The 25,848-nt window shown below is 68.4% G+C and overlaps 4 protein-coding genes across 5 annotated transcripts; 1 reads left to right on the forward strand and 3 right to left on the reverse strand.

The window, feature by feature from the left end:
• Window positions 1–2,023: 2,023 nt before the first annotated feature.
• MUC1 (mucin 1, cell surface associated) lies at window positions 2,024–6,119 on the reverse strand. The gene is made up of 7 exons (XM_065654019.1): window positions 5,920–6,119; window positions 4,403–5,103; window positions 4,120–4,193; window positions 3,875–4,017; window positions 3,514–3,632; window positions 3,275–3,421; window positions 2,024–2,098 (listed from the first exon to the last, which is right to left on the reverse strand). Exons 1-7 carry the CDS (start codon window positions 5,969–5,971, stop codon window positions 2,024–2,026), a joined length of 1,311 nt encoding a protein of 436 aa, XP_065510091.1. The 5' UTR covers window positions 5,972–6,119.
• Window positions 6,120–8,388: 2,269 nt separating this feature from the next.
• On the reverse strand, window positions 8,389–16,142 carry THBS3 (thrombospondin 3). Of its 2 annotated transcripts, XM_065653890.1 has the most exons (23): window positions 16,024–16,142; window positions 14,746–14,952; window positions 14,312–14,568; window positions 14,111–14,213; window positions 13,824–13,850; window positions 13,448–13,530; window positions 13,287–13,338; window positions 13,059–13,207; window positions 12,773–12,913; window positions 12,570–12,647; window positions 12,327–12,479; window positions 12,095–12,205; window positions 11,890–11,997; window positions 11,558–11,717; window positions 11,330–11,448; window positions 11,148–11,200; window positions 10,754–10,947; window positions 10,507–10,685; window positions 10,343–10,391; window positions 9,963–10,159; window positions 9,715–9,887; window positions 8,883–9,022; window positions 8,389–8,683 (listed from the first exon to the last, which is right to left on the reverse strand). In XM_065653890.1, the coding sequence occupies exons 1-23, from the start codon at window positions 16,118–16,120 to the stop codon at window positions 8,625–8,627; spliced, it is 2,889 nt and encodes a 962-aa protein (XP_065509962.1). In that variant the 5' UTR covers window positions 16,121–16,142; the 3' UTR covers window positions 8,389–8,624. The 2 variants fall into 2 exon arrangements, with proteins under 2 accessions (XP_065509962.1, XP_065509963.1); XM_065653891.1 differs by lacking the exons at window positions 8,389–8,683; window positions 8,883–9,022 and having other exon boundaries at window positions 9,867–9,883.
• Window positions 16,143–17,385: 1,243 nt separating this feature from the next.
• Window positions 17,386–20,468, forward strand: MTX1 (metaxin 1). Its single transcript, XM_065653894.1, has 8 exons — window positions 17,386–17,543; window positions 17,638–17,707; window positions 18,610–18,689; window positions 18,800–18,892; window positions 19,212–19,394; window positions 19,542–19,618; window positions 19,866–20,020; window positions 20,095–20,468. The coding sequence occupies exons 1-8, from the start codon at window positions 17,463–17,465 to the stop codon at window positions 20,319–20,321; spliced, it is 966 nt and encodes a 321-aa protein (XP_065509966.1). The 5' UTR covers window positions 17,386–17,462; the 3' UTR covers window positions 20,322–20,468.
• Window positions 20,469–21,892: 1,424 nt separating this feature from the next.
• Window positions 21,893–25,627, reverse strand: LOC136000006 (lysosomal acid glucosylceramidase-like). Its single transcript, XM_065653644.1, has 11 exons — window positions 25,568–25,627; window positions 24,632–24,750; window positions 24,271–24,486; window positions 24,036–24,182; window positions 23,758–23,891; window positions 23,353–23,525; window positions 23,024–23,261; window positions 22,707–22,931; window positions 22,457–22,620; window positions 22,254–22,379; window positions 21,893–22,182 (listed from the first exon to the last, which is right to left on the reverse strand). The coding sequence occupies exons 2-11, from the start codon at window positions 24,696–24,698 to the stop codon at window positions 22,074–22,076; spliced, it is 1,599 nt and encodes a 532-aa protein (XP_065509716.1). The 5' UTR covers window positions 24,699–24,750; window positions 25,568–25,627; the 3' UTR covers window positions 21,893–22,073.
• Window positions 25,628–25,848: the final 221 nt, after the last annotated feature.

Below are 25,848 nucleotides of genomic sequence, written 5' to 3' on the forward strand. Positions count from 1 at the left end.
CCCCCATCCCGTGGGGCAGGTGGAGGAGCCACATGTGGGGCCCCCCCCACCCCGCTCTGGTGCCCGTCCCTGGGTGACACCGGGTGCTCCGTTCAGAGCCGGGGGGGGGTGCGGTGGCCGGGTTGGGTCCCCGCAAACAGGCGGCTCTTTGTAGGGCCCAACCCAGGCGCTGGTTTCGATTCCTGGGGGCCCTGCCCAGGGCTGGCGGGGGGGGACAAACACAGCCCTGCCCAGCCCCATGTGGCAGCAGCCCCACGGCCCCATCCCCAGCTCGGGGGGGCGGCGGTGGGATGTGACACTGTGACACAGACCCCTCCCTGCCCAGCTCCTGCCCTAATTTCCATCCTCCTCCCCGAGGCGCACCCCAAAGTAAAACAGACGTCCCCCCGACACCTCCCACCCCCAGCTACACCCCCCCCAAAACCACGGCCACCCCTGGGGCTTGTGTCACCTCCTGTCACCGGGCAGCCCCCCCCAGCCCCTCATTCACACTCTGGTGTGGCCCTGGCACCTCCTGGGGTCCCCGCGGCACCCGGTGTGGCCGCGTCCCCCCCCAGACCCCACGTTTGGTGGCCAAAGCACCCACCCTGCACATGTCACCGGTGCCAGGGCTGGTTCCCGGCACGGGCGCTGGCTCCGTGCCTGAGCTCACACGGGCTTTCTTGGGGGAAAGTTTTGTTTCCTTGTTTTTCTGCTTTTTCACCCGTTGCCAAAAACCTTCCCAGCCCCCAGCGCTGACCCAGGGGACACAGCTGCGTGTGTCACCGATGAACACGCAGCCTTTATGGGGCTCGCCCGCGGGTTTATGGCGCTGTCGTCACCTTTCCGTGCCGCTTGTGCTGCCGTGGGACAACCGTTGGTGTCGAACGAGATGTGTTTGCTCATGAGACAGAGAGTGTGGGATGGGAGCGAGAGGGGCTGGCAGGACATGGTCACACCCGAGGGACGCGGGGGAGGGGGACGCAGGGGATGGGGACGCAGGGGAAAGGGATACAGGATGGGGACGCAGGGGAAGGGGACGCAGGATGGGGACGCAGGATGGGGACACAGGATGGGGACACAGGGGATGGGGATGCAGGGGAAGGGGATGCAGGGGAAGGGGATGCAGGGGATGGGGACACAGGGGATGGGGACACAGGATGGGGACGCAGGGGAAGGGGATACAGGATGGGGATGCAGGATGGGGATGCAGGGGAAGGGGACGCAGGATGGGGATGCAGGGGAAGGGGATGCAGGGGAAGGGGACGCAGGGGATGGGGATGCAGAGGATGGGGATGCAGAGGATGGGGATGCAGAGGATGGGGACGCAGGGGAAGGGGATGCAGGATGGGGACGCAGAGGATGGGGACGCAAGGGAAGGGGATGCAGGATGGGGACGCAGGGGAAGGGGATGCAGAGGATGGGGATGCAGAGGATGGGGATGCAGGGGATGGGGATGCAGGGGATGGGAACACTGATTGTAGGTACAACACCAGCAAGTGACAAAGAACCCCAGCACAAACCCAGGCTTGAGGAACAGGAGTGTCCCCCCCGCAGAGCCAAGACTACCCGCCTGGGTGACAACCATACTGGGGACATCCCACCGGCCACGGGGGAGTCACCCGGTGTCACCGTGGCCCCGTGGGACACAGCGCCCGCCTGCGCTCACCCTTTTATTGTGCAATGCGATAAATACAGCACGGCCGCAGACCCTGGCACCCCGCCGAGCCTGGTGCCGACACCCCCAAAATAGATATTTCTATAAAATAACATCACAGAAAAAAAAAAAAGAGCAGTTGAATCAGAATCCCCGGGGGCGAGCGCGGGGGGGCACGAGCCCTTGTCCCCCCCCCGAATCTTTGTTCGTCCAGTTCTGTCATGCGCGCGAATCCAGCTGCTCCAGAACCGTCCGGCTCCCGCTGCCCGCACCAAGGGGCCGAGCGGCGCCGGGGGGGGACGTGCCGGGGGCCGGTGCTGTGTCCCCCCCCAAAGAACCAGAGGCTGTGGCTGCCCCTTCCCCTCCGCCCTCCGTCCCGGCGCATCCTCAGAGGTTGTCGGAGCCGGTGGAAGGGTTGGTGTAGGTGAAGGTACCGGCCCCCCCGCCATTGCTACCGGCTACCTGAGGTGGGATAGAAGAGGGGGGGTGTCAGAGCCACGCTGAGCCCCCCCCAAACATCCCCACCATGAGTTCCCCCCTGCACCCAACCACGGGCACCCCGAGCCCCCCCGAAATGGCCCTGACCGTGTTCCTCTCCTCCTGGGCGATAAGCTCGCCCAACAAGACGAAAGGCAAATATTTACCCAGGCCCCTGGTATTTGAACAGGGTGAGCGGCTTCTCACGGAGCCAAGCAGCTGGATACGGCCCCCGCCCAAGGCAGCGGCACACAGAGGGGTGCAGCACCCCGGGGGGACGTGGGCACCCCCCCAAACCTCCACCTCGCACGTGGAGCCGCGTCTTTGCGTGCGCAGGCAGCTCTGGATGGCGCAGCTGCATTTTCGGTGCAGGATACGGAGGGAGGGATTTGGGGATCGCCCCCACCCAAGCTCCACCTGCACCCCCTGGTTCTAACCCCGGGGAAAAGGGGGAGAAGCTGCGCAAGGTCATGGGCGGCCCCCGGAGCCGGGACGGGTCTGCCAGGGCCGGCTGAACGCTCAGCACCGCGGCTCCATCCAGGCGTGAATGTGACACGGCCGGGAGGGCACCGGTGTGGGACCGGCACCCGGGGCCACCCGTCCCCTGCCCCACCGGCTCCGTTAGCCATTAACCTGGCGGGCAAGGGACCTGCCCAGCTACCCGGCTGCACCAGAAACACCTTCCCCTGCACCAAAAGCACCTTCCCCTGCACCAAAAGCACCTTCTCCTGCACCAAAAACACCTTCCCCTGCGCCAAAAGCACCTTCCCCTGCACCAAAAGCACCTTCCCCTGCACCCAAAGCACCTTCTTCTGCACCAAAAGCACCTTCCCCTGCACCCAAAGCACCTTCTCCTGCACCAAAAGCAACTTCCCCTGCACCAAAAACACCTTCCCCTGCGCCAAAAGCACCTTCCCCTGCACCAAAAGCAACTTCCCCTGTACCAAAGCACCTTCTTCTGCACCCAAAGCACCTTCTTCTGCACCCAAAGCACCTTCTCCTGCACCAAAAGCACCTTCCCCTGCGCCAAAAGCACCTTCCCCTGTACTAAAGCACCTTCTGCACCCAAAGCACCTTCCCCTGCACCCAAAGCACCTTCCCCTGCAGCAGCCGGGACACCAGGCACACGCACCCCTGGCGCCGGTGGCCCTGGGGTCTCACCTGGCTGTAGGGGTTGGGTTTGCCGGTGGGCGGTGCGTAGCGGCCGTGGCTCTGGTACGGCGGGTACTCGGCCATGGGGTTGTAGGAATCCTTGGTGTTGAGCAGGTCCAGCTTCCCGCGGCTTTTCCGGCGGCAGGTGCAGGTGGTCTGGGGGGCGAGGGAAGGGGTCAGGGGCCCGACAGTGTGGGAACGGGGACACGGGACCCACCTGAGAGGCCAGATGGGGACAGGGGACTCACCATGAGAAAGCAGGTGAGGATGCTCAACAGCAGCAGGAGGGACACCAGGACCAGCAGAGCAATGGCCCAGTCTGGGACCGCGGACACCGCTGCTGGGGACGTCACCACCGCAGTGCCTGCGAGAGGACCAGAGATGTGCCTGTGCCACAAAGCTGGGACAAATGGCCCTGAGACGTCCCCCGGGATGGGGGGCCAGGTGATTTTCCCAGTGCTGTCCACCACAGGCACTGGGAAACAGCCTGTTCTGAGCCCATCCCAGCGCCAAGGTGGGACGGTGGGGTGCGACCGCACTTGCAGACCCCCCAGACACCCCGCGGGGCTCCGTCGCCCCTCACGCCCCCGTAACGAAGCTCCCGCTCACTCTGGATGTCGACCAGCTGCAGGTCCCCGATGAAGCCGTTCTGGTCCAGGCTATTCCGCAGCTGCTGCTCCGCGCTGTCGCTGGTGACGGTGTCCTCGCCGTGCCCGAACACGAGGGTGGACTGTGCCCGCACCGAGCCTGGGCTGCGCGGGACAGGAGGCGTCAGCGCCCGGATCACCGACCCCTGCCAGGGGCTCTGGTCACCCAGCCGGGACATCTGTCACCAGAGCCACCGACCCGCTCACCTGAAACGGAGCTCGCTGCAGCCCTTGTAGCTCTGCTGGCCCACGCAGCTCGCGCAGCCGAAGACGGATTCAAACTGGAAAGAAACGTAGGGGTGACGGCCACCTCCCCAGCAGACACCCCCTCGACAGACACCCCGACCCCCATCCCCTCGTCACATCCCCTCGCCGGAGCAGCCGGGGCTGCCGGAGCAGATACTTTAATGGGAAGCCCTAATGGGAGGTGACTCCTTCCCAGTTCAGACTGGGGGGGGTTTTGCTCGCCCAGCGCAGCACCGGCACTCACCATGGTCAGGACACTGTAGCTCAGGCTCCGGTAATCCTTGGACGTGGGGTCCCGCAGGCTCTCGTTGAAGCTCCTGTTGAGGATGCGGAAGGACAGGGGGACGGGGACGAGCAGCTGGACGGAGGTGGGAAGCAGAGCCGCGGTTTTGCTGGGGTCGGGGCCGCCGCTGCTGCCCGGCACAGCTGAGGGGGTTTGCCTGGCAGCCGTGCTGCCCCGAGCGGTGACAGCGGTTTGCTGGGTGGGGACAACCTGGGCGCTGCTGCTCCCATTGCCTCGGGCGCTGGTGATGGGGATGACTGTGCCAGCGCTCACGGGGGAGGTGGGGACCGCGGAGCTGCTCGGGGGTGTGCTGGTGTTAGAAACGGGGATCCAGCCGCTGCTGTTGGTGGTGGCGTTGGCAGAGATGGGCAGCGCGGTGCTCTTGGCCGTGACCTCGTCTGTGGAGCTGTTGCCGGACTGGAAGTTCGTGGTGTTGCCTGTGGCGGGGACGGCTGTGGCGTGGGAGGAGATGGAGGTTTGGGTCCTGTTGCCGATTGTGTTTTTGGAGATAGTGATGTTGGGAGCGGGGGTCGCGGGCGTGGTGGTGGTGTCGGTGGTGGTGGTATCGGTGGTGGTGGTGTCGGTGGTGGTGGTGTCGGTGGTGGTGGTGTCGGTCGTGGTGGTCTCCGTGGTGGTCTCGCTGACGTTTATGGCACGTGTGCCTAGAGGCAACACCAGGAGTTGGCAGCTGGGGCTGCAGCACCGCTTTGGGAAGGTTTTCCGCAACGCGGCTCCTCGGCTGGATGCCACAAGGCACCGAGAAGCACCGCGACCTCCAGGAGCCGACCACCGGCAGCTCCACGAGGCCAAGACCTTCAGGAATATCCCACAAGTGGGGCTTGTGCTGGGCACACGTGGGTCTGGGCGGTGCCGCCCGGGCAGCTGGCACCAGCTCCATGCCCACCCCTGCAGATCCTGAGGGGACCCCGCCTGGCTGGGGGGCTCAGCCACAACCCTCCCACCCCAATAAAACCTGCGGGGGGCTGAGCTGGGAGGCTGGGGTGCCACCCGCGCCCCCCTGGACCCGCATGCCTGGGCTGCCGGCCAGCGCGGGCGGCTCCTGGCGCTTTCCCGGCGGCTGCCAGCGGCGCTGGAGGAGAGCCCGGGGTCCGAACGGCTTCACCGAGACACACCTGCATACCAGGCTGCGAGCCCCAGGCGCAGCCCGCTCCAGCTGGCCCCGGCACAGTCCGGCTGCCCGGCCCTGGCCGATCCCGTTGGACACGGCTAAAAGGAGCCATGGCCACCGCAAGGTCCCCAGGTTGTGGCTTTGCTGGGGACAGTCATCCCTGGCATGCTGCACCCCGGGACCAGACCAAAAAAGATGGCAATGCCGCCGCCGCCGGTGTGCCACCAGCTCTGGCGTCCCCTGCTCCCAGCTCAGAAAGCCCAGGGGACCCCCCTCCTGTCTGCTTGCCCCGTCACCTCCCCGCTAGCCCAAGTCCCGGCGTGGGATCCCACCGGTCCCCGTCCCTCACCTGCACCCAGCGCCAGCACCAGCAGAAGGGTGGTGAACGCCATGGGGGTCATCCCGGGGGGGTCCCGGTGCCTCTCGGGGCTCTGGGGCGGCTGCTCTCCCGTTAGCCGGCGGTGCGTGCCGCGATCCGGGGCTCGGAAACTGGTGGCTCGGCAGCGGCGGGAGCTTTATAGAGCACCTGGCGCAGGTGGGGAGGCCCCACCCTGCCGCTGGCCCCGGGGACGGGGGGGGTCCTTCCGCCCCGCTTGGCACATGGCACAGGGGCGCCGCCTCACTGATGGGGCACCCGCAGCATCCTTCCCCCTGGGTGGGGTCCCCCCTGCTCCCCCGGCGTGGGGGGACACTGCCGGTAGCGTCACTGTGCCATGGGTGGGGGCAGTTTCAGGGGGGGCGTGGGGAAGGAACAGCAGGTGGGTGTCCCTGGGCAGGGGTGAGGGGCAGAATCCGGCCCCCCTGCAGGCTGAGCCCTCAGCCGGAATTTGGGGGGGAGCACGGGGTGGGGACGGAGCCCCCCAGCCCCTCCCTCGGGGGGGCCTCATTCTCCAGCTCAGCCTGTGGTTAATCATTACCGGCCGGCCACTGCCTCGCCCTACACTCAAATAAACACCAGTGATCCCCCCCCCGAAATGCTTACGCAGGTGGGGCCCGGGGCCCCACAAAATCCCAGTATACCCCAGTAACCAGGTCGCAGGGCCCCCCCCCAGCACAAGACCCCCTTCCCACTAAGGACGTGGCCCCAGCCCCAGCTGATGCCCAGAGCCGAGCTGGATGCTGATGCTCCACCCCAGAGGTACCAGGTGCCACCGGTGCCAGGGCACAGAGCCCCCGTCCTCCCTGGCGACACGTGCTCCTGGCACGGCCAGACACCGGCCGTTCCGGTCCCTCCCTGCCCTGCGGCAGAGCCCCGATTCCTGGGGAGGGCCCCGATTCCTGGGGAGGGCCCCAATTCCTCGGGAGGGCTTGGCAGGGGCCCCCCAAATCCGGCATCCTGGCCGGATGGAGGTGAAGTGCCACCCCAGCCATGCCGGGGGGGTTCCGAGGCGTCGGTGCGAAGGGAGCAGAGGGGAGGGGACCCTTGGCGAGGCAGGGATGGGCAGCCTGGGTGTCAGCGTGGGCGCGATGGGAGCCAGCTGCACCCAGTGCCCCAACGTGATGCACAGTTTTGGTGCTGGGCAAGAAGAATGTGAGCAGGGGACAGGCAGGGGACAGGCAGCCAAGCTCCGGGCCAACATGACCTCCCCAAAACCCTGCAGCCGTGGGGAGGCACAGCTCCCGCACACGGTGACGGGGGCTCCCGCCGCCCTCGCTCGTTTTACCGCGTCCTCCTGCACCCGCCACGTTCTGCTCCCCGTGCCCATCCCGGGATCCTGGCTGCCATTCTGCGCCGGGGATGCAGCTCCCGGCCTGTGTCCCCAAGAGCCTCCCCAGCGCCCCCCCCAGCCTGCTCAAAGCCGCGGTTTAAGGTCTGCAATATGCCCCGTAGCAGAAACCCACCGAAAAAACACGCTGCGTGGGGGAGCTGAGGGACAGGAAGGGGCCGGACACGCAGAACAGGACACCCCAGCACCCGCTGGGGAACCGTACCCGGCACCCACGCGTGTCCGTGTCCCGGGGGGGGGTCGGTCCCGTCCCCACGGCCCGTGCACGCGCGGCCGCGCCCCGCGCGCGCTCCCGCCCGAGCTGCGGCGCCCCCTGGCGGGCGCGGTGCCGACCCAACGCTCACCCCGAGCGGCACCGGGAGCGGGGCCTCGCGCGCGCCCCTCGCAACCGGGGCGGGCGGCGGCACGAGCCCCGCCTCCCCGCGCACCCCTCGGACGGGAGGAGCTCGGTACCGAGCGGTGATTTCACCTGCCCCCGGTACCGCACAGGTGCGCCCAACCGCCTCCGTGATTCCCCCGGTAACCGCGCCCCGAGCAGCGCCCGCCTCATTCCCGCTGCGGTCCCGGGGCGAGAACGGGGAACGGACAACGCTCGCCCAAGCAGCGGCACCGGGCGCGTTGCCATTTTAAGAGAGGGGGGACCGGGGCCGCCGCGCCCATTGTCGCCGCCGCGGGGCAAGGGAGGCCGGGCCGGTGCCGGTGCCGGCCCCGCGCTCCCCGGGGCGGGGCGGGAGTTGGGATGGGGGGGGGGGCACATTCCGCCGCGTTGCCGGGACACCCGTTGCCATGGCGACCGGGCACTGCCGCCGGGGCTCGGCGCGCACCGCGCAGTTCCCACGGAACGGCCCGAGCGGCGGCGGCTCCGCTCCCTCCGGGGCGGCGGGAGGGACGGGATGCGGTGCAGTGTTGTGCTCTCGCCTACCAATATTGCACTCGTCCCGGCCTCCCGCCGCCCCGGCCTCCGCCGGTGGGACCGGCCCGGGCACCGGGCTCCACCCCCCACCTCCGCGACGACCACCGGGAGGACGGTGAAGGACGGAGCCGAGAGCACGGGGAGGGCGGGACCCCCCTTAGGAACCGGGCGCGCAGGCTAGAAAACACTTAAAACTTTATGGCCAGACTTCGGGCAGGGACCGCAGCACCGGGCAGCAGGGCGGGGGGGGGCAGCCCCGCCCCCCGCCCCGTTGCCGGCCGCAGGCGCCGGTTACCGGCAGTGCAAAGTCCGCGGGGGGCCGGGAGGGGGGCCCGGCCGGGAGGGGCTGCGGGGCCCGGAGCGCCCTTGGGTGCCGCTGCTGCGGGGCGGGGAGCCCGGGCCGGGCACGGCCGCTCACTCGCGTCCCTCCAGCAGGAACCGGCGGAAGGGCTCGAAGTCGGTGGGGATCGTGTCTGCGGGGCGAGAACGGGGTGGGGGCGTCAATAACCGGGGACGGGCCAAGCCCCGGTAAAGTAAGAGAGACCCCCAAGCCCCCGGCCGAGGACCGACAGACCGACCCCCGCAGCAGGGGCGAGGGGGAAGATGCTCCGTGAGCCCCCGGCCCGGTGCGGGGCGGCCCCGGTGTCCCGCGGGGCGGTTCCCGGTGCTCACCGTTGCAGCGGTACTGCAGGTTGGACCAGATGATGTTCTCCTGGGAGAAGCAGAAGACCCCCAGCCGCCCCCCGCGCATGGTGGTGTCGATGATCACCCCGGAATCAGCCACCAGCTGCGGACCCTCGTACAGCCGCACCCTGCGCGGGGGAGGAAAACGGCCCGGCCCGGGGGGGTCAGCGGGGGACCGGGACCCCCACCGGGGCCAGCACCGGGCATCCCGTCCCGGGCACGGGGTGGGGGCACCGGGCTGGGAACGGGGCATCCCGCCCCGGGGTAGGATGGAGGCACCAGGCTGGGAATGGGGCATCCCACCGGGGTTGGACCCCCGGAGCGGGCCCCCCCCGCCGTGGCCGGGATGGAGCCCCCCGCGCCGCCCCCGTCCCGGCCCTGCCGCTTTTGTGGGGCGTTTTGCATGTGAAAGGCGCCGGCGGCCGGCGGGGTCGCCATGGCGACGGGACAATGGCCGCGGGGGCCCGGCGGGGCGGACGGGCCCGGCCCGCGGAGCCCCCCCCAACCACCGCTGCCACCCCGACGGGATCCTTAAAGGGGAAACGCTCCCGAGGCCGCACCCGGCGCTGGACCCCTCCCCACGGCCGGCATCCCCGCTCTGGGCTGGTCCCACCGGGGCTGGACCCCCCCCAGCCGGCATCCTCTCCCCCAGGGCTGGACCACACCAGGGCTGGTGGCATCTTCCCCACTGAGGGGGACCCGCATCCCAGCAGCTGGCATCCCCCACCGGTGTGGTCCCACCCGGGCTGTACCCCCACCCAACAGCCACCATGCTCCCCATACTCCGTGGCCAGAGCAGCCCCCCCCGGCCCCCGCTCACCTGATGTAGCCCACCTGGGGCCGGTGGGCCAGCTGCCAGCGGTAGGACGTCTTGTCCCGCCAGCCCACGTTGCGCGGGTCCTTCCAGAGCAGGCGGACGTGGTCGGGCGTGTGGCCCGTGTGCCACAGCGCGTTGCGCAGGTGCTCCCCAGGGCCCGTCGAGGACTTCACTGCCTGGGGGTGCACGGGGTGTCAGGGGGAACCCGACTGGGGGGGCCTGAGCCAGCCCACGGGGTGGCCAGCACCCACCTTGAGCTGCAGCCCCGGCTCGGCCACGGCGCGGAACGGGGTGGCCTGCCAGTACGTCTGCTCCGTTTGCTTCCACATCACCACGTAGAAGCTGGCGCTGTCCTGGTAGCTGAAGATGAAGCCGGCGTAGTCATCATCAGTGACGGTGTTGACGTGGAAGGTGCCCTCGAAGTCCACCCCGTTGAAGGCCGTGTAGCCTATGGGTGGGGAAACGCTGCGAGAAACCTTCTTGCCCCGCATGGGACTCTGCACCCCAGCTCCCTCCAGCCCACCCTTCACCCCTTTGTGGGACAAAGAACCGGCTGTCGCCCCAGCCAGTGCAGGGGACAGGAGCAGGGGGGCCGCCCTGCGGGCTCTGCGGGTGGGAGAGCATCTCTTACCAACAGCCAGCCCGGGGTCACTGTTCATGGTCTGCACGATCTCCATGCCCTGTGAGTGACAGCTGAGTGAGGGCTGTCCCCAGCACCCCCAGGGACCTCCCGGTCCCCCTCTGCTCCCACCCCAATAACGCAGTCCCCAGAAACACGGGGGGCAGCACCCACACCTGGTTGAGGACAACCCAGTTGGGATCGATCTGGGCATCCCCCTCGGGGTCGAGGATGACGGTCTGGTAGGCGCGGAAGTCGGTCAGCGTCACCTCGGCGCTCTCGGGGCACACGTCCAGCTGGTCCACCACCGTGTCGTTGTCGAAGTCCTCCTCGCACACGTCACCCACGCCGTTCCCTGGGGACACGCACCCCGGTCAGGGCCGGGCTGAGCCCCTGTGGCTCTGCCTCCTACCCAGTGCTCACCATCCGAGTCCTTCTGGTTGGGGTTTGGGATGAGGCGGCAGTTGTCTGGGCCAGGCGCCACGTAGTCGGGGATGCCGTCGTTGTCGTCGTCATTGTCACAGTCATCCCCCAGCCCGTCGTTGTCCGAGTCCAGCTGGGAGCTGTTGGGGATCTCGGCGCAGTTGTCCTTGGTGTCCTGATGCCCATCCCCGTCACTGGGAGCAAGGACAGGGTCAGAGCAGTGCCACAAACAAGGGACGTGTCCCTGTGTCCCGAGACTGTGTCCCAGCACCCTCCTGACCCTGAAGATCCCATCATCCCTCCTCCTGGGCCCCCGAGCCAGGAACCCAGCTCTGCCCCAAGGAATAGGACAGGATGGGATGGGGATGTGATCCCGGAGCAGAACGGTCCCCACCTGTCCTCGTTGGTGTCACAGGTGTCTCCTACCAGGTCACTGTCCATATCTGTCTGGAGGAGACCAGAGCCCTAGTTCAGCGGACACCCCAGGGCGAGGGGGCCCAGCTGTGCCACAGGAGAACCCCCCCGTGCCCCCCGCCGCACACCCACACCCCTTCCCCAGCCTGGCCCCGGCCTTACCTGAGTGGGGTTGCTCATTTCAGGGCAACTGTCACAGGCATCCCCAACACCATCCTCGTCCCGGTCCGTCTGCAGAGGGTTGGGCACCTTGGGGCAGTTATCCAGCATGTTGGGAATCCCTGCAAGGACAGCGCTGGGTGGATGTCCTCAGCCCCCGCAGCCCGGTGTGACAGCATCCCGGCTCCACGAGCACCCCCGGCCCCGCGCAGGCACCCGAGAGCTGCTCACCGTCCCCATCGATGTCATTATCGCAAGCGTCCCCCTCGCCGTTGCTGTCCGTGTCCCGCTGGTCGTTATTGGGCACGTTGGGGCAGTTGTCACAGGCGTCCCCGAAGGAGTCGGTGTCTGAGTTCTGCTGGTCCTTGTTGGGGAAGAGCCGGCAGTTGTCCTGTGGGGAAGGGGACAGAAATGCCTGTGCTGCGGTGGCCACAGTCCCGTAGCTCCTCTGGCACACCCGGTGACACCATCCCAGAGCCAGGAGAAGTATCTCGAGGAATTCGTCACCAAGCCGAAGGGAGAAGCACTCCGCCCATCGCGCCCCACCCTCCAAGCACAGCCACCTCCACATTCTTGATGCCATCACCATCGGCATCATCGTCACACTGGTCCCCGATGCCGTCATTGTCAGCGTCCTCCTGCCCCGAGTTCGGTGTCAGACGGCAGTTGTCCTGCAGGCACAGACGGCGTTAAAGATGGGGAGGAGACGAGGTCTGAAGCACAGCCCGGCACCCTGAGGATGCTGCCCCCCCTCTCCAGAACACCCACCTGCTTGCAGTGCTTGTTATTGTCGATGCAGGGCAGGGGCTCGTCCGGGTAGCCGTCGAGATCTGTGTCTTGCCCACACACGTTGCCGTTGCCAGCCCAGCCCACGTTGCACTGAAAAAAGAAGTCGTCAGGAGCAGGGAAGCGGGGAAATGCCCTGGCAGGACTGACCGCTGCCCCTGGCGATACCCCCTGCACCCCCTGGTGCATCGCTATCCTCCTGTCCCCTGCTCACCGCACAGGAAATTTCACCGTTCCTCTCAAACACGCAGACACCATTGATGTCACAGGGGTTGGAGGTGGAAATGCTGCAGGATTTCTGCGGGATGCAGCCGGATGTTTGATTCCCCACAAACCCTGACTTGCACGGGCCACACTTGTAGGAGCCCTGGGAGAGAGAGAGAGAGGGACAGGGGCAGGATTCGGGGAGCAGAGCAGCCCCAAATGCCAGGCAGGGGAGCGGGGCAGCTCCGCTCACCAGCGTGTTGGTGCAGATGGAGTTGGGGTCGCAGCCCCCGTTGTTCCCGTCATTGCATTCATCAATATCCGTGCAAACCTGCGAGCAGCGCGGGAGAAACGGTCACCCGGGAGCTTTCCCTGCCTGCAGCTCTGCCCAGGAAAGGTGCCCTCCCCTGGCACCCCACATGGGGACCCGGCCGAGCCCTACAGCACCATGCTCACCTGCTTGCTGGCCCTCGCGTAGTCAGCCCCCACACCCGAGACGGTGTTGCCCCGATAACCGCGGGGACAGGGCTCGCAGCGGAAACCGGGGGCCGTGTTGATGCACTTAGAGCCGGGGAAGCAGGGGTTGGCATGAGCGCACTGTGGCACGGGGAGAGAGAAAGGCTTCACCCTCCGCATCAGGGTGCCCATCACCCCGGGGCGTCCCAGCAGGGCCCTTCCCCAGCTTGCGGATGCGCCGGGGCTCGGACATTGCACGCTGACCCAAGCCCAGGAGCGTGCCCACCTCATTGATGTCGGCGCAGTGCGTGCCGTTGCCCTCCAGCCCCGGCGGGCACGGCCCGCAGCGGTACCCGGGGTACTCGTACGTCTCCATGCAGTCCACGCCGCTGAAGCAGGGGTTGGGGTTGCAGCGGGATCGATGCTCGTGGAAGCCTGAGAAGGGCCGGGCAGGGGGTGAGACGGGACATCCCTGGGTGCCCCGAGGTGGGAGCAGAGCTTTGCCAGCACTCACCGCAGACCTGGCACTCCATGATGGTGTTGCGGATCAGAGACATCTCCTTCACCTGCGAGGCAGCAGAACGTGGAGCATCAGGGGGATGCGGTTTACTGGCTGGCACCCTGCTCTTGGGCAAATCCAACCCAGGGAAAGCTGATACTGCCCCGCCGCCTCACCTGGTCCCTAATGTCTTCTCGCAGCTCGGTCAGGACCCGGTTGAAGAGTGTCAGCTGCGTGACCAGTGCCTTGGTCTGCTCACCTGCCAGGAGCACAAAGGACAAGGTCAGCGTCAGGATAGACACATCATCTCGGTGTCGTTGGCTGGGGACTGCTCTGCCCCCCAGCACCAAACCAGGAGGACGAGACAGTCGACTGTCCTTCCTCATCCTCCCTGGTCCACACAGGACCCTTCCCCTGCAGCGCATCCCGTGTCCCTGAATCCACCTCACCCTGGGGCCCTGGGACAGGCTGCAGGGGGTTTTCTGCCTCTGTGGAGCCCCAAATGTTGCCATCACGTTGGCAGGCGAAAGGGCAAAGCAGAAAGGGACTTACCCAGGATGGAGGCCAGCACGCTTGTCACTGCAAGGCGAGAGACAAGATATTACTGAACGCTGTCACCGAAGCCCAGCAAGTGTCACCTTGCATGGTTGCTCCTGGTCAGGGTGTGCACAGCGCAGGAGCTGCCACCTGCACGGGGATGCAGGAATGGGAGAGGCACGAGCCCCTCTCTGTGCGATGTGCCGTCACCTCCCACCCCGACACACACGTAGCACGCGTGGGTGACCCCATAAGCCCTCTGCGTTGTCCCTGCTCGGCGCAGGGTGCGGATGTACTGTTACCTGCGCTGTGAATGGACTCGTCTCCTTGGAAAGGGCACTCGCTCAGGGCCCCGACGCGGCTCATGGACCCTCCCAGGATCAGCTTCATCGACTCCACGAACCCCTGGCGTACAAGGGGAGATGAAGTCAGCCGCGAAGGGCTCTGCCTGTCCCTGAGGACACGGGGGGGTGTGCGAGCCCCCGGGGAGTGCTGACTCTCACCTGCATCCTCTGGTACGCCTTCTGCCCCGTGCGCACCTCGATGGACTCCACCTCTGCCAGGGGGATCTCCGACAGCTCAGGCAGCCCCACGCTGGAGTCCATCTGCTTGCAGTCGACGTAGAGCTCCACGCTCAGCATGTCCCCGCGCAGCCCGCTCAGGCGCACGATGATGCTGTGGCTCTGCCCGTCCGCCACCTGCGCGTGCTGCAGGTTGACTGAGTGCAGCTTGTTGTCTTCCCGCAAGTAACGCACCAGGACTGCGGAGGAGTAAGAAGGGGACGTCACCTCTCTCCTCCAGCACCAGCAGCCCCTGGGGACCCAGATGCACCCACTGCTCTCCCCAGCGGGCCCCATGGATGGCAGGAACTTGGTCCCTGTTTCTGAACATCACAGTAAGACTGGAGCCAGCACATCCCCATGCAACAGGCACCCACCTTTGTTGATTTTCCCCACCACGGAGACCTCCAGCCACTTCGTGTTGTCCTTCTTGGAGTAGAGGCCAAAGAGGGTCCCTCCCTGCTTGGGGGGCAGGCGGAAGGTGGAGAGGAGGTAAACGTCGTTAACGGTCAGGAGCTCCATCCGGATCTTGTGCGTGATGCTGGCCATCTGCCGGGCCTCGCTCACCATCAGCAGGTCGATGACTGCGGGGGCGAGCGCAGGGGTCACGTCCTGCCCGGCAGCCGCAGATCCGGCCGCAGGAACCCGGAGATGCCCGGTGCAGGGCACCGCGGCCCGGCCCCCCGAAAACCCGACCCAAGGGTGAGGAGGGAGGCCCTGGATCACCGGGACCCCGGGCCGGGGCGGACGGGGAAGCCCCGCAAGCTCCGAGCCCCGCCCAGCCCCGGCCCCGCGCGGTGGCGCTCCAGCACCGGCACCGCCGGGAGGGACCGGTGGAGCCGCCGCCACCGGCAGGACCGGCGGCTCAGCGCGGTCCCCGGCCCGGAGCTTGCTCTGCTCCCCAACTCCGCACCCGGGATTTCCCCGCGGGGGCGGCCCCGAGCATCCCGTTCGCTGGGAGAACCGGTCCGGCCCCGTGGGATCGCGCAGGGGGGGACGCAGCTCGCGTGGAGCCCCCTCGGTCCATGTCCCGGTGGACGTCGCGGAGCAAAGACCGCGGCCGCCCCGTTAAGGCGCAGCGGGACCGGGAGCCCTTGGAGGGTCTGCACGGCCCTCGGCACCGGCCCGGGGCGCTCCGGGGAAGCACGGAGAGCCCGGTCCCGCCGCTGCACGGCTGCCCGCCTGCTCCGTGCAACGGCACCGGGCAGACCGGGAGGAGCCCCGGTCCCGCCGCAAGCCCCAGCCGCGCACCGCGGCCCCGGGAGCCCCCGCTGACCTCTCGCCTCCCCGAGCCGACTTCAGGATCGGTGTCCAGGCGTGGCTGTGTGTCCCTGCCCCGAGCTGCCCCCGGGCACAGCCGACCCTGGGGGCAGCCGGCGGCCGCCCCGAGCTCCGGGGATGAATGTCCCTCTGTCCCCAGCTGTCCGCAGCCCGGGTGCCAGACCTCCCAGGGCGAGCAGAGCCCGCTGTCAGCCACCCCAAGCTGGGAAGCGGGGCAGCGGAGCGGGCCCGGGGGCCCCCGGTTGATGGCAGCGGGACCAGGGGGACTCCAGCCGTCTCCTCCCGGCTGGCAACGGACCGGGCGCCCCGTCCGCCTCGCCCCGTCGGGGCAGCCCCGCCGCCGCCCCGGGGCCCGGCCCGGCAGCAGCCCTTACCTTGCAGCCCGTGACGAGCCGCCCCGGCGGCGCCCAGCAGGAGCAGCGCCAGCAGCGCACCGAGCACCGGGCCCCCCGCGGCCGCCGGTACCCCCATGCCGCCGGTGCCGCCGGTGCGGAGCGGAGCGCGGCGGGGCGGGGTGGCGCGAACGGGGAGGGGCCGGCGCTGCCGGCGAGGAGGAAACAAAGAGCCGTCAATCACGGGCGCGCATCCCCGGGACCCCGGCGGGCGCTCGGCCGCGGTGGCCCGGCCGCGGCCCCGGCGGCGGAGAGGAGCGGGGCGGGGAGCGGCGCACCGAGCACGGGGCTGCGGGCGACCCACCGGCCGCCCTGGCACTGCCCGCCTCTGGCGCAGCTCCCGCTCACAGAAATTGAGTGTGGCAGGCGCCGGTTCACCGGGAGGTCAGGCAGTCTGGGGCCGCCTTCTTGCGAGCTAGAGCCGCCCCAGCAGCGCCAGAGCATCCCAGCCCGGGAGAGCCGGGAACCGCCACCGGCAGCCGGGGGTGCGGGGGATGCTTTGCCAGGAGTGCCCCGCGGTGAGGTGCCAACCCCCGGCCCGGGCGGTGCTCCCCGGGCAGGCGGAGCCCCCGGGGCGGGCGGACCCCCCGGGGCAGGCGGACCCCCCGGGGCAGGCGGTGCTCCCGGTGCGGGAGAGGAGCGAGGGGAGCCAGCCCGCCTGGAGAGCGCTCAGCAGCATAAATCAGCGCCGGGATCCGGCCCAACTCCCGGAGCAACATCATGAGCTCATCCCGGGAACTCCTTCCCCTCCGCCCCGGGCTGCGGGGAGGGGGAGCGGCGGCAGCGCTGGAGCCCCCGCCGTGGCTTTGGGCGGCGGCGGCAGCGCCGTGCCCCGCGGGCAGCGCCCGAGCCGGCCCGTTGCCAGCGGAGCCAGCCCGGGGATGCTCGGACTGGTCGAGCCGTTTTCCCGCTGAGCACCGGCCAAGGCGGGCGGGCGGCCCGCGGTGTCCCGGTTGTGTTTACTCCTGTTTCCCCCGGCTCCATAACAACGGAGGCACGGGGGGGGCCGCCCCAGCCCCGCTCCCCCGGCTCCAGCTCCGCGCCAGCGGCTCAGCGCACGCCAGCGACCCCGGGTAACGGAGCAGGGGGGCCGGTCCCCAGCCGCACACCGGGAGTTTTCCCTCCGCCCGTGTTTTCAATCCATGGAAACACGCGGAGCGGGTCCAGGGACCCGCCAAGCGCAGCCACCCCCGTCCGGGCAGTTCGCTCAGCCCCGGAGCGGCCCCGGGACCGGAGCCGCCGGAGCCGCCGGGGCCGCCGGGGCCGCCGGAGCCGCCGGGGCCGCCGGGGCCGCCGGAGCCGCCGGGGCCGCCGGGGCCGCCGGAGCCGCCGGGGCCGCCGGAGCCGCCGGGGCCGCCGGGGCCGCCCCGCCGTGGGGGCGGGCGGAGCCGGGCCCGTGTGGTTCCGGGTCGGGCGGGAAGATGGCGGCGCCCATGGAGCTGTTCTGCTGGAGCGGGGGCTGGGGGCTGCCCTCGGTGGACCCCGATTGCCTGGCCGTGCTGGTGAGCGGCGGCGGGGCCGGGGCGGGGAGCGGCGGGGCCGGGGCCGGCGCGTCCCGTCCGGCCGAGCCCCCGCTCGCCTTCCGCTCTCTTGCAGACGTACGCGCGGTTCACGGGGGCGCCGCTCAAGGTGCACCGGGTCACCAGCCCCTGGAGGAGCCCCTCCGGTAAGGGCCGCCCCCCCCCGCAGCGGGGATACCGGTGCCGACCGGCAGCCGGGACTGTGCAACGCTGCACACCGGGAGCGCCCGGTGCCCCCCACCCCATCGCACCCCCTGCCCCATTGCGAACCGCATCGCCCCGGTGCACCCCTCTGCTCCGTGGCACACCCCCGCGCCCCTTTGCACCCCCCTTGTGCTGTTGCCCGTCCCTTGCACCACTGCACCCCCCTCACCCCATTGCACCCCACTGCACTCCCCCCTCACCCCGTTGCATCCCCCTCACCCATTGCACCCCACTGCACTCCCCCCTCACCCCGCTGCATCCCCCTCACCCCATTGCACCCCACTGCACTCCCCCCTCACCCCGTTGCATCCCACTCACCCCATTGCACCCCATTTCACTCCCCCCTCACCCCATCACACCCCCTCACCCCATTGCACCCCACTGCACTCCCCCCTCACCCCGTTGCATCCCCCTCACCCATTGCACCCCACTGCACTCCCCCCTCACCCCATTGCATCCCCCTCACCCCATTGCACCCCATTTCACTCCCCCCTCACCCCATCACACCCCCTCACCCATTGCACCCCATTGCACTCCCCCCTCACCCCATCACACCCCCTCACCCCATTGCACCCCACTGCACTCCCCCCTCACCCCGTTGCATCCCCCTCAGCCCATCGCACCCCCCCCCTGCCCCATCGCACCCCCCACGTCCCATCACACGCAGCTTCATCCTCTCGCCCATCACTGCGCCCCCCTGCCGCACTTTCTGCACCCCCCACCCCGCCACATGCGCCTCTGCCTCGCGCCCCCTCAGCCAAACGTGGGGTCCCCTCGCCCCGGCGCAGCCCCCCCCGCACCCGGGTGGCACCGCTGCCCACAGCCCCCCGCTCCCTGCCCACAGGGTCCCTGCCTGCGCTAAAGACGCGGGACAAAGGCACCATCTCCGAAACGCAGCAGATCATAACTCACCTCAGGAAACAGGTACGGGGGGGTGAGGGGCACCCCCTGCGCCAGGCTGGGGGGCACTGGGAGAAGAAGGGGGCTCTGTTGCGGTTGCCTAATAACTCCTGACCGGATCATGCCCATTGCAGAAGTATAACGCTGACTACGACCTCTCGGCCACGCAAGGAGCAGACACGCTGGCTTTCGTGTCCCTGCTGGAAGAGAAACTGCTGCCTGTGCTGGTGAGCATCCCCGTGGAAACATCTCCGAGGGGGGGGACACGGGGGAGGTGGCCTCCCCGAAGGCTGGATCCACTCCTTGGAGGGATGCTGGTGGGCTCAGGCGTGCACCCACCAGAAAATGTTGCAGGCAGCAAAATCCCGGGGATGCGGAGCATCGGTCGCAGGGATCAGGGTGCCGGGGGGGCTCGTGCAGCCAGGGCTGGGGTCTGGGCTGCACCCTGCTGCTCCCTCAGCCCCTCGTGGTCTCCGTGGCCACGGCAAAAAGCTGCGGGGGCGCCAGCCCTGCCACGGTCTGGGCACGGATTGTCCCCCGCCGCAGATCCACACCTTCTGGGTGGACGCGAAGAACTACGTGGAGCACACGCGCAAGTGGTACGCGGAAACCATCCCCTTCCCGCTGAACTTTTTCCTGCCCAACTGCATGCACAAGCAGCACGTGGAGCGGCTGCAGCTTCTCTGGGGAGACGGCTACATGGAGGACGAGGAGAAGCTGGAGAAGGAGGTGAGGGGACGTGGTCTGGGCACGGTGGGTCCTTGGTGGGTGCCCGGAGGGCTAAAATCTTAATTGGGGTGCAGGGCTCACCCCGGCTGAGCGCCCCTTCCCCTTAGTCTGCCAGGTGGGTGACAACCCTCTGTCCTCCTTCCGCAGCTCTACCGGGATGCTCGGGAATGCCTGACACTCCTGTCCCAGCGCCTTGGCTCCCAGAAGTTTTTCTTCGGAGACTCGTAGGTGGCTGTAGGGCCAAAAGGTGCTCGGGGGCACCAGAGCCCCTGGCAACCCTGGCAGGACATGGGGAAGCCGCAGCAAACACGTGGGATGGGGTAGTCCTGCTCCCCCCGTCCTCACCTGGGGGGCTGGAAGCAGAGAACCTTCTCGAGGAGGATGGGCCGGGGGTGACCGAGACGTCCGGGTGGCTTTGGGTGGTGACAGCGGGACGGGGGACCGTGCCCCAGCGCAGTCTCTGTGCCCCAGGCCAGCATCACTCGACGCCTTGGTCTTCAGCCGCCTGGCGCCGCTCCTGAAAGCCAAGCTGCCCAACGGGAAACTGCAGCAGCACCTCAAGTCCCTGCAGAACCTGTGCAACTACTGCACCTCCATCCTCAGCCTCTACTTCCCCTGGGACGGAGGTGAGATGTGACCCCCGCCTCGCCTCGCCCCGTGGTGACCCGTCCCCATCCACACCCCCGTTGCGTCCCCCCAGGTGACCCCCCGGCCGGCGCCCCGCGGACCGTGGCTGCCGAGGGCGGCGAGGCGGAGGAGGAGCCCCACAAACGGCGCAACCAGCTGCTGTCGGTGGTGGTGGGGCTGGCGGCCATGCTGGCCTACGCCTTCCTGAGCGGCATCGTCTCCATCCAGCGCGGCAGCGCGGGGCCGGCTGCCCGCCAGCCCGTCGCCGTGGAGGAGGAGGAAGAGGAGGAGGAGGACTGAGGAAGAGCCGCGCAATCGTTCCTCCCCCCGGCTCCCTTGGAACTGTTTTTACACCGCGAACCTGGCGGCATCTCTCCCTGCGGGCGCCCGGCTCTGCGTCCCGGTGGGAATCGCAGCCCTCCACCACGCCAATAAACCTCCCCCTCTCTCCACTTGCACCCTCGTGTTCTCCCAGCAAGCTCAGGGCTCTTCCCAGTTTCCCCAGTTGCACAGGCTGGAGCGCTGCCCCGTTGCCCGCCCTGATCCTGCACCGGCAGCTCTGCCGTCACCTCAGCTGGGGACAGGGTGAAGGGGACACCGACTGGTTTTGACGTTCCTAAAAGCATCTCAGCGGAACCCCCCATCCTTTTTCCAGCAGCTGCAGGGGCTGAGCCCTGCACTGTTCCCCCCTGCAGCATCCCTGCCCTCCGGCTGCGGGGCAGAGCAGCCAGCAGGTCCCGTGGGGCTGGTGTCCCCCGTGGCCACTCTGCTGCCAGCCCGGGGTCCCCGAGAGCCGCGGCACAGCCAGGGCCAGCAGCAGGGACCGGCAGCACAAACCAACAGCTCCCCGGGCAGGATGCAACCCCGACCCGGGAGGGATGCCCAGAGCCCAACTCCCTGCAGTGGCAGCCGCAGCAGGAATCCCTCCGGCGCTGACAGCTCTGTTTGCATTCCCCCACGCTTGCCAGCAACAGGGAGTTCCTCGCAGCTGGCACTGCCAAAAAGCACGTCCCGCGGTCCGCGCGGCTCGGCCAGCGGGGACACGTGGGGCCACGGAGGAGGACGCGGGGCGGCCGTCCAGGTACCGCGTGTCCCGGCAGCGCCGCGCCGCTCCCCGGGGACGTGCGGCATGGGGCTCGGCCCCGGCGCTGGCCACTCCGCTGCGGTTTCTCCTCTGGCCGCTGCCGCTTTCCGAGCGCGCAAATGGAAAAGCGGCGTCTGGCCAGGCTGGCCTGTGTGCGCACACAGCCCGCGCTTGTTCGGCCGTCGTGACACCCTCCGGGGAGCCGGCTGAGTGCGGTGCCCCCGGACACGCGTCCCCCTTATGGGCGTGATGGCCGGGGGGGCCCCCGCGTTTTGCCAGCAGGGAGCCGCAGCGCCGTGCCAGGGCCAACCGCGGAGCCTCCCCCGTGCTGGCCCGGTTGGAGGGGCCCCACTGGGGGGGGATGACTCAGTGCAGCCCCCCCCGCTTCGTGCCCGTTCCCCCCCATAACGTCACTCGGGAAGTATGTGCCCGACGCTCCCGGTTCCCATTAGCCGGGGCCGGGGGGGCTGGTGGCTGTTTCGGCAGGAGAAACCGCAGCACGCGGCCGCCTGCTCCGGCCGGGAGGAAAAGCCAGAGCTGCCGCCGTCAGGGCCTTGTGCTAAATCCCGGCTGCCGGCCCCGTGTCCCTGCCGGCTCCTGGTCCCTGTCCTGTCTCAGGGATGCCGCCGTGGGCGGTGGGGGCAGAGATGCCACCCCTGGGGGGGATGGCTCCCCGGTCTGGTGCCCCACAGGACCCGGGGAGAGGTGGGATGGAGCCCATGGGGCTCAGCGGGTACCAGCACCAGCGGGTGCGCAGGCGAGGTTGTAGAAAACCTGTTTATTTTATGACAACATCTAGAAAAGAGCGGACGTCGCGGTCCTCAGGTCAAACAGGTCCCTTAGGGCGTTGCGGGGCTGCACCGCAGCCCCAGCCCCCCGCACGGGGACCCGTCCCCAAATCCCCGAGCCCTCCACCAGCATCACCCTCCCAGTGCCAGCACCTTCCTCCATCACCAGCCGCGGCCGCGCTAAGCCGGCTGCTTCCACAGGAACGTCTGGATGGAGTCGCTGGCAGCTGTGGCCTCGATGAAGCCAACGCGTGGGTCAGAGATCCCGAAGGACACGTCGGTGGGGGAGCTGCGGGGATGCGAGAGGGTCAGAGCGGGCAGCCGGGGCTGGGAGCCGGGGCGCGGGGCCGAGCCACTCACCGGTTCAGGACCACCAGGACGACGGCCCCGTCGGGGCGCAGGAAAGCCGAGTGCTCCAGTTTGCACCAGCGGCACTTCTTGGAGACGCTCAGCCCCACGCGCTGTGAGCCCTCGGGGATGAACTTGCTGCGGGGAGAGGGATTGTGACCCTCGTGCCAGGCCGGTGACAGCCCCTGAGCACCCCCCAGCCAGCCGTGACCCACCTGAAGTGCCCCATGTGGTAGAACATGGGCTGCTTGTAGAAAACGTCCTTGCTGCCGTCCACGATGACGGGACTGTCCACGTAGTTCTTGCTCCAGTTGGGTCCCCCCTCCAGATCCAGGGCCAGGTTCCAGTCAGTCCAGCCGGTCACGTAGTTGTTGAGGTTCTGTGATGGGGCAGGTGACGGCAAATGAGCCGCGCACGGGTGTCAGGGGGTGGCCGGTGACATCCGCGGTCCCCAGCCAGCCCTACCGTCAGGATGCTGTGGCTGTACTTGCTCCCGCGGTCCCAGTCACCCAGCACCACCCTGGGCTCCCAGAAATAGGAGCCGGTGGAGGCTTCGGTGGAGAGGAGGAAATAATCCGGGAAGAGGTGATGGGTGATGGAGAGCGTGAGGTCAATGGGTGCCAGGAAGTCCAGGTACCAGTGGATGCCGATGCCGCTGATGTAGCTGGCGGCCACAGGGTCTTTGAGCACCTGATAAGAGAAAGGAGTCACCAGTGCTGGGACACCCGCTGTGGGGCTGGGAAATGTCCTGTGGGGCTGGGAAATGTCCTGTGGGGACTCACCACCTGGGCCCAGTAAGGCAGCATCACCCTCTGGTCGTCCAGGATGATGAGCCGGACGTGGCGGTGGGAGCTGTTGGCCAACGCGGGGCCCAGGTCCCGCGCGATGAAGTCCCGCTGGTGCTCGGGGGAGAAGCCCAGGCACTGGAAGGGGTAGAAGACGATCTCGCCGGCCGTGGGCTCGTTCCCCGCCGTCACTGCCCAGAAGGTCAGGTTATACTTGGCGTATTCGTCCAGGAACCTGCGCGCGGGGGTATGATGGTGAACGGCCCCGTCGCACCAGCCCCCGGCATGGCGAGCCTGGTGCCCACCGCGCTCCCATGGCCCCTCACCGGATGAAATACTTGGCCCAAGCCTGGTGGTACTTGTCCCCGGGGCTGCCCTTCAGCGTCCCCCTGCCTGTCATGGCACCGTTCGTCTTCATCCACACCGGGGATGTCCAGGGGCTGGCGTAGAGTGACAGTGGCCGCTTGGCCATCGCCTGGGCTGCCTGGAGGATGGGGATCTGGGGACAACCAGGGTGGCAGTGAGCTCGGCGGGTCTGCCTCAGTGTTGGCAGCACAGGACGAGTCGTCTCCCTCCCTATCATCGGGAAGATGCTTTCCCATCCCATCCCATCCCATCCCGTCCCGTCCCGTCCCGTCCCATCCCGTCCCGTCCCATCCCGTCCCGTCCCGTCCCGTCCCATCCCGTCCCATCCCGTCCCGTCCCATCCCGTCCCAGCGCCTTGTGCTCACCTTCATCCGTGTGTCCTCCTCCGTCAGATTAAAATGCTTCAGCTCGAAGTCGCCCACGGCATCAGCATAGGTGTAAAGGCGGATGGAGAAGTCGGTGCTGGCCATGGGGACGCGCACGAGGTTGTACTCGATGCCTGGGGACAGGACAGGTGGTCATGGGCATCCGTGCAGGTCCCCCCATCTCCCAGCAGCCTCCCAGCCCCTCGGCACGTCTCAGCAGCCAGACCCCAATCGGGGGGGGCTGGACAGACCGACCCCTTTACCCAGCAACATCTCACCTTCCTCGGAGAAATAGGAGCGGAGCAGCTGGTTCTGGGCACCCTTGGACAGGGACTGGATGTTGATGGCAGCCGAGTCGGTGACGGAGCCACCAAAGCCCTTCACCTTCTGGTACCGCTGCGCCGTGTTCAGAGTGAGGTGGAAATCTGCAGGGGACAAGCAGCGTCGCAGCCGCCACGCGGGGACGGTGTCTGTCCCGCGGCACACAGGCGGGCGCCCGGCCGCGGCGGGTACCTGGGGTCTGGGCGTTGCGCTGGAAGCTGCGCTGGAAGCTGCGCTGGAAGCTCCCCTGGCTGCGCTCCAGCCGCTTGCCAGCCTTGCTGCTCTCGTACTTGACGTAGGTGCCCGGGGCCGGCAGGACCACAGGGTCCAGCGTGTCGCAGTACGTGGCACTGCAGGCGCACACCAGCGAGCCGTGACCAAAGTCCTTGGCATCGCAGGGACGGCCACCTGTGGCACGAGGAGACACCGGGCAGGCGCAGAGGGCCGTGGCAGGCACCCGGCTCACCCTCTCGACCCGCCACGGTCACCAAACCCGTGGCTTTGTCACCCCAAACCGCTGACCTCAGCTTGGGGATGTGGCAGCGGCACTTACCCGCTGCCCGCGCCACTGCCTGCGCCAGCAGGAGCCAGCGCAGGACGCCGGCACACCCAGGCCTCATGGCAGCTCTGCTGCGGCACGGCTCAGACGGACGCCGACGGCAAACACCGGGGCTGGGAACAGGGTGGCGGGTGTCAGCAACCGGCTCCTCTCGCCCTGTCCCAGCCCCGCAAAGGGACGGGGACCCAGCACAGCGACAGCCCTGGCACCCTCCTGCCTCGGCGAGCACCAGCATCCCCGGCCACCCCGGCTGGTCCCCGCAGTCCCAGCCCAGCGCTCGCCTTCCCTCCTGCCCCGTCGATGCCCATGGATGTTTCTGGCCGCATCCCGGCCCGGGGCGCATCCCCCCAGGCATGTGCCACCCCGGCATTCCCAGCTGCCCACGCCGGCTGTACCCGGCAGCTCAGTTCACTCCCATCACCTCCCTCCCACTCCTTCTCCCTCCTTGCTCGTCCCATGGCTGTGTCACACCGTGCCGTACCACCGCATGTCCCCAGTGCCTCCTGAGCTGCCATCGGAGCAAACAGCTCCACACCCCAAACCCGTGAGCGTGACAGCCAGAACAATTTGGGGGTCCAGCCTCTGCCACAGAGGGTCCCGCGTTTCCCTGCTCGCTGTGGGTGCTCCCACCCTTCCCCGTCATTCCCGCGATGCCGCGCGAGGAGCTTCTCAAGCAGGGGCCCGGGAAGTGCCACCTCCGTGCCTTGGGACCGCGATGCCAGGCTGCTGTCCCCAGGGAGGCGAGGAGGGGACAGAGCCAAGTCACTGCTCCCGTGCAGGATGGGGACCAGGGCCAAGCAGGACGACCTGCACGCATCCCTGCCCAGCGCGATGCCCAGCCAGCGCCGCGGGCACAGCCTCAGCACGGTCCCACCGTCTGGGGACCGTCCCCACTGATGGATGAAGCCGCTTTGGACGCAGGGTACTCACCTGCTGCCAGAAAACCCTCTCGCCGCGTCTCTGCTGGCAGCGGGGCGGCAGGACCTGCTTTCTGGCTGCGCAGGGTAGGAGGTGGCAGCAGCTGGTGGAGCAGGAAAGGTGAGTCCGGGAGGTGCCGGCTCATGGGACTTGGTGCATTTGAAGAGGAGCCTGGGGATGATTTTGCAACCTTGCTCCGATGAGAACTTTCATCACCCACCACAGCGTTTGCAAAGCTCTCCTCAAACCTGTCCCAGTGGCCAGAGGGAAGGCGGGAGGGGGGGTGGCAAGAT

This window comes from Caloenas nicobarica, chromosome 31 (assembly GCF_036013445.1).
Source record: "Caloenas nicobarica isolate bCalNic1 chromosome 31, bCalNic1.hap1, whole genome shotgun sequence".
NCBI lineage: Eukaryota > Metazoa > Chordata > Aves > Columbiformes > Columbidae > Caloenas > Caloenas nicobarica.

Excerpts from the sequence above, each read along its gene's own strand:
- THBS3 (XM_065653890.1), bottom strand. The coding sequence starts at position 16,120 with ATGGGGGTACCGGCGGCCGCGGGGGGCCCGGTGCTCGGTGCGCTGCTG. Across the intron at positions 12,480-12,569 it reads CCATCTGCACCAACACGCTG|GGCTCCTACAAGTGTGGCCC; the intron begins GTGAGCGGAGCT and ends TCTCTCTCCCAG. Across the intron at positions 11,449-11,557 it reads TAATGACATCGATGGGGACG|GGATTCCCAACATGCTGGAT; the intron begins GTGAGCAGCTCT and ends CTGTCCTTGCAG.
- MTX1 (XM_065653894.1), top strand. The coding sequence starts at position 17,463 with ATGGCGGCGCCCATGGAGCTGTTCTGCTGGAGCGGGGGCTGGGGGCTG. Across the intron at positions 18,690-18,799 it reads TAACTCACCTCAGGAAACAG|AAGTATAACGCTGACTACGA; the intron begins GTACGGGGGGGT and ends TGCCCATTGCAG. Across the intron at positions 19,619-19,865 it reads AAGTTTTTCTTCGGAGACTC|GCCAGCATCACTCGACGCCT; the intron begins GTAGGTGGCTGT and ends TCTGTGCCCCAG.
- MUC1 (XM_065654019.1), bottom strand. The coding sequence starts at position 5,971 with ATGACCCCCATGGCGTTCACCACCCTTCTGCTGGTGCTGGCGCTGGGT. Across the intron at positions 4,194-4,402 it reads GCTACAGTGTCCTGACCATG|TTTGAATCCGTCTTCGGCTG; the intron begins GTGAGTGCCGGT and ends GTTTCTTTCCAG. Across the intron at positions 3,422-3,513 it reads TCCTCACCTGCTTTCTCATG|ACCACCTGCACCTGCCGCCG; the intron begins GTGAGTCCCCTG and ends CTCGCCCCCCAG.
- LOC136000006 (XM_065653644.1), bottom strand. The coding sequence starts at position 24,698 with ATGAGGCCTGGGTGTGCCGGCGTCCTGCGCTGGCTCCTGCTGGCGCAG. Across the intron at positions 24,183-24,270 it reads GCGCAACGCCCAGACCCCAG|ATTTCCACCTCACTCTGAAC; the intron begins GTACCCGCCGCG and ends TGTCCCCTGCAG. Across the intron at positions 22,380-22,456 it reads TACCACATGGGGCACTTCAG|CAAGTTCATCCCCGAGGGCT; the intron begins GTGGGTCACGGC and ends CTCTCCCCGCAG.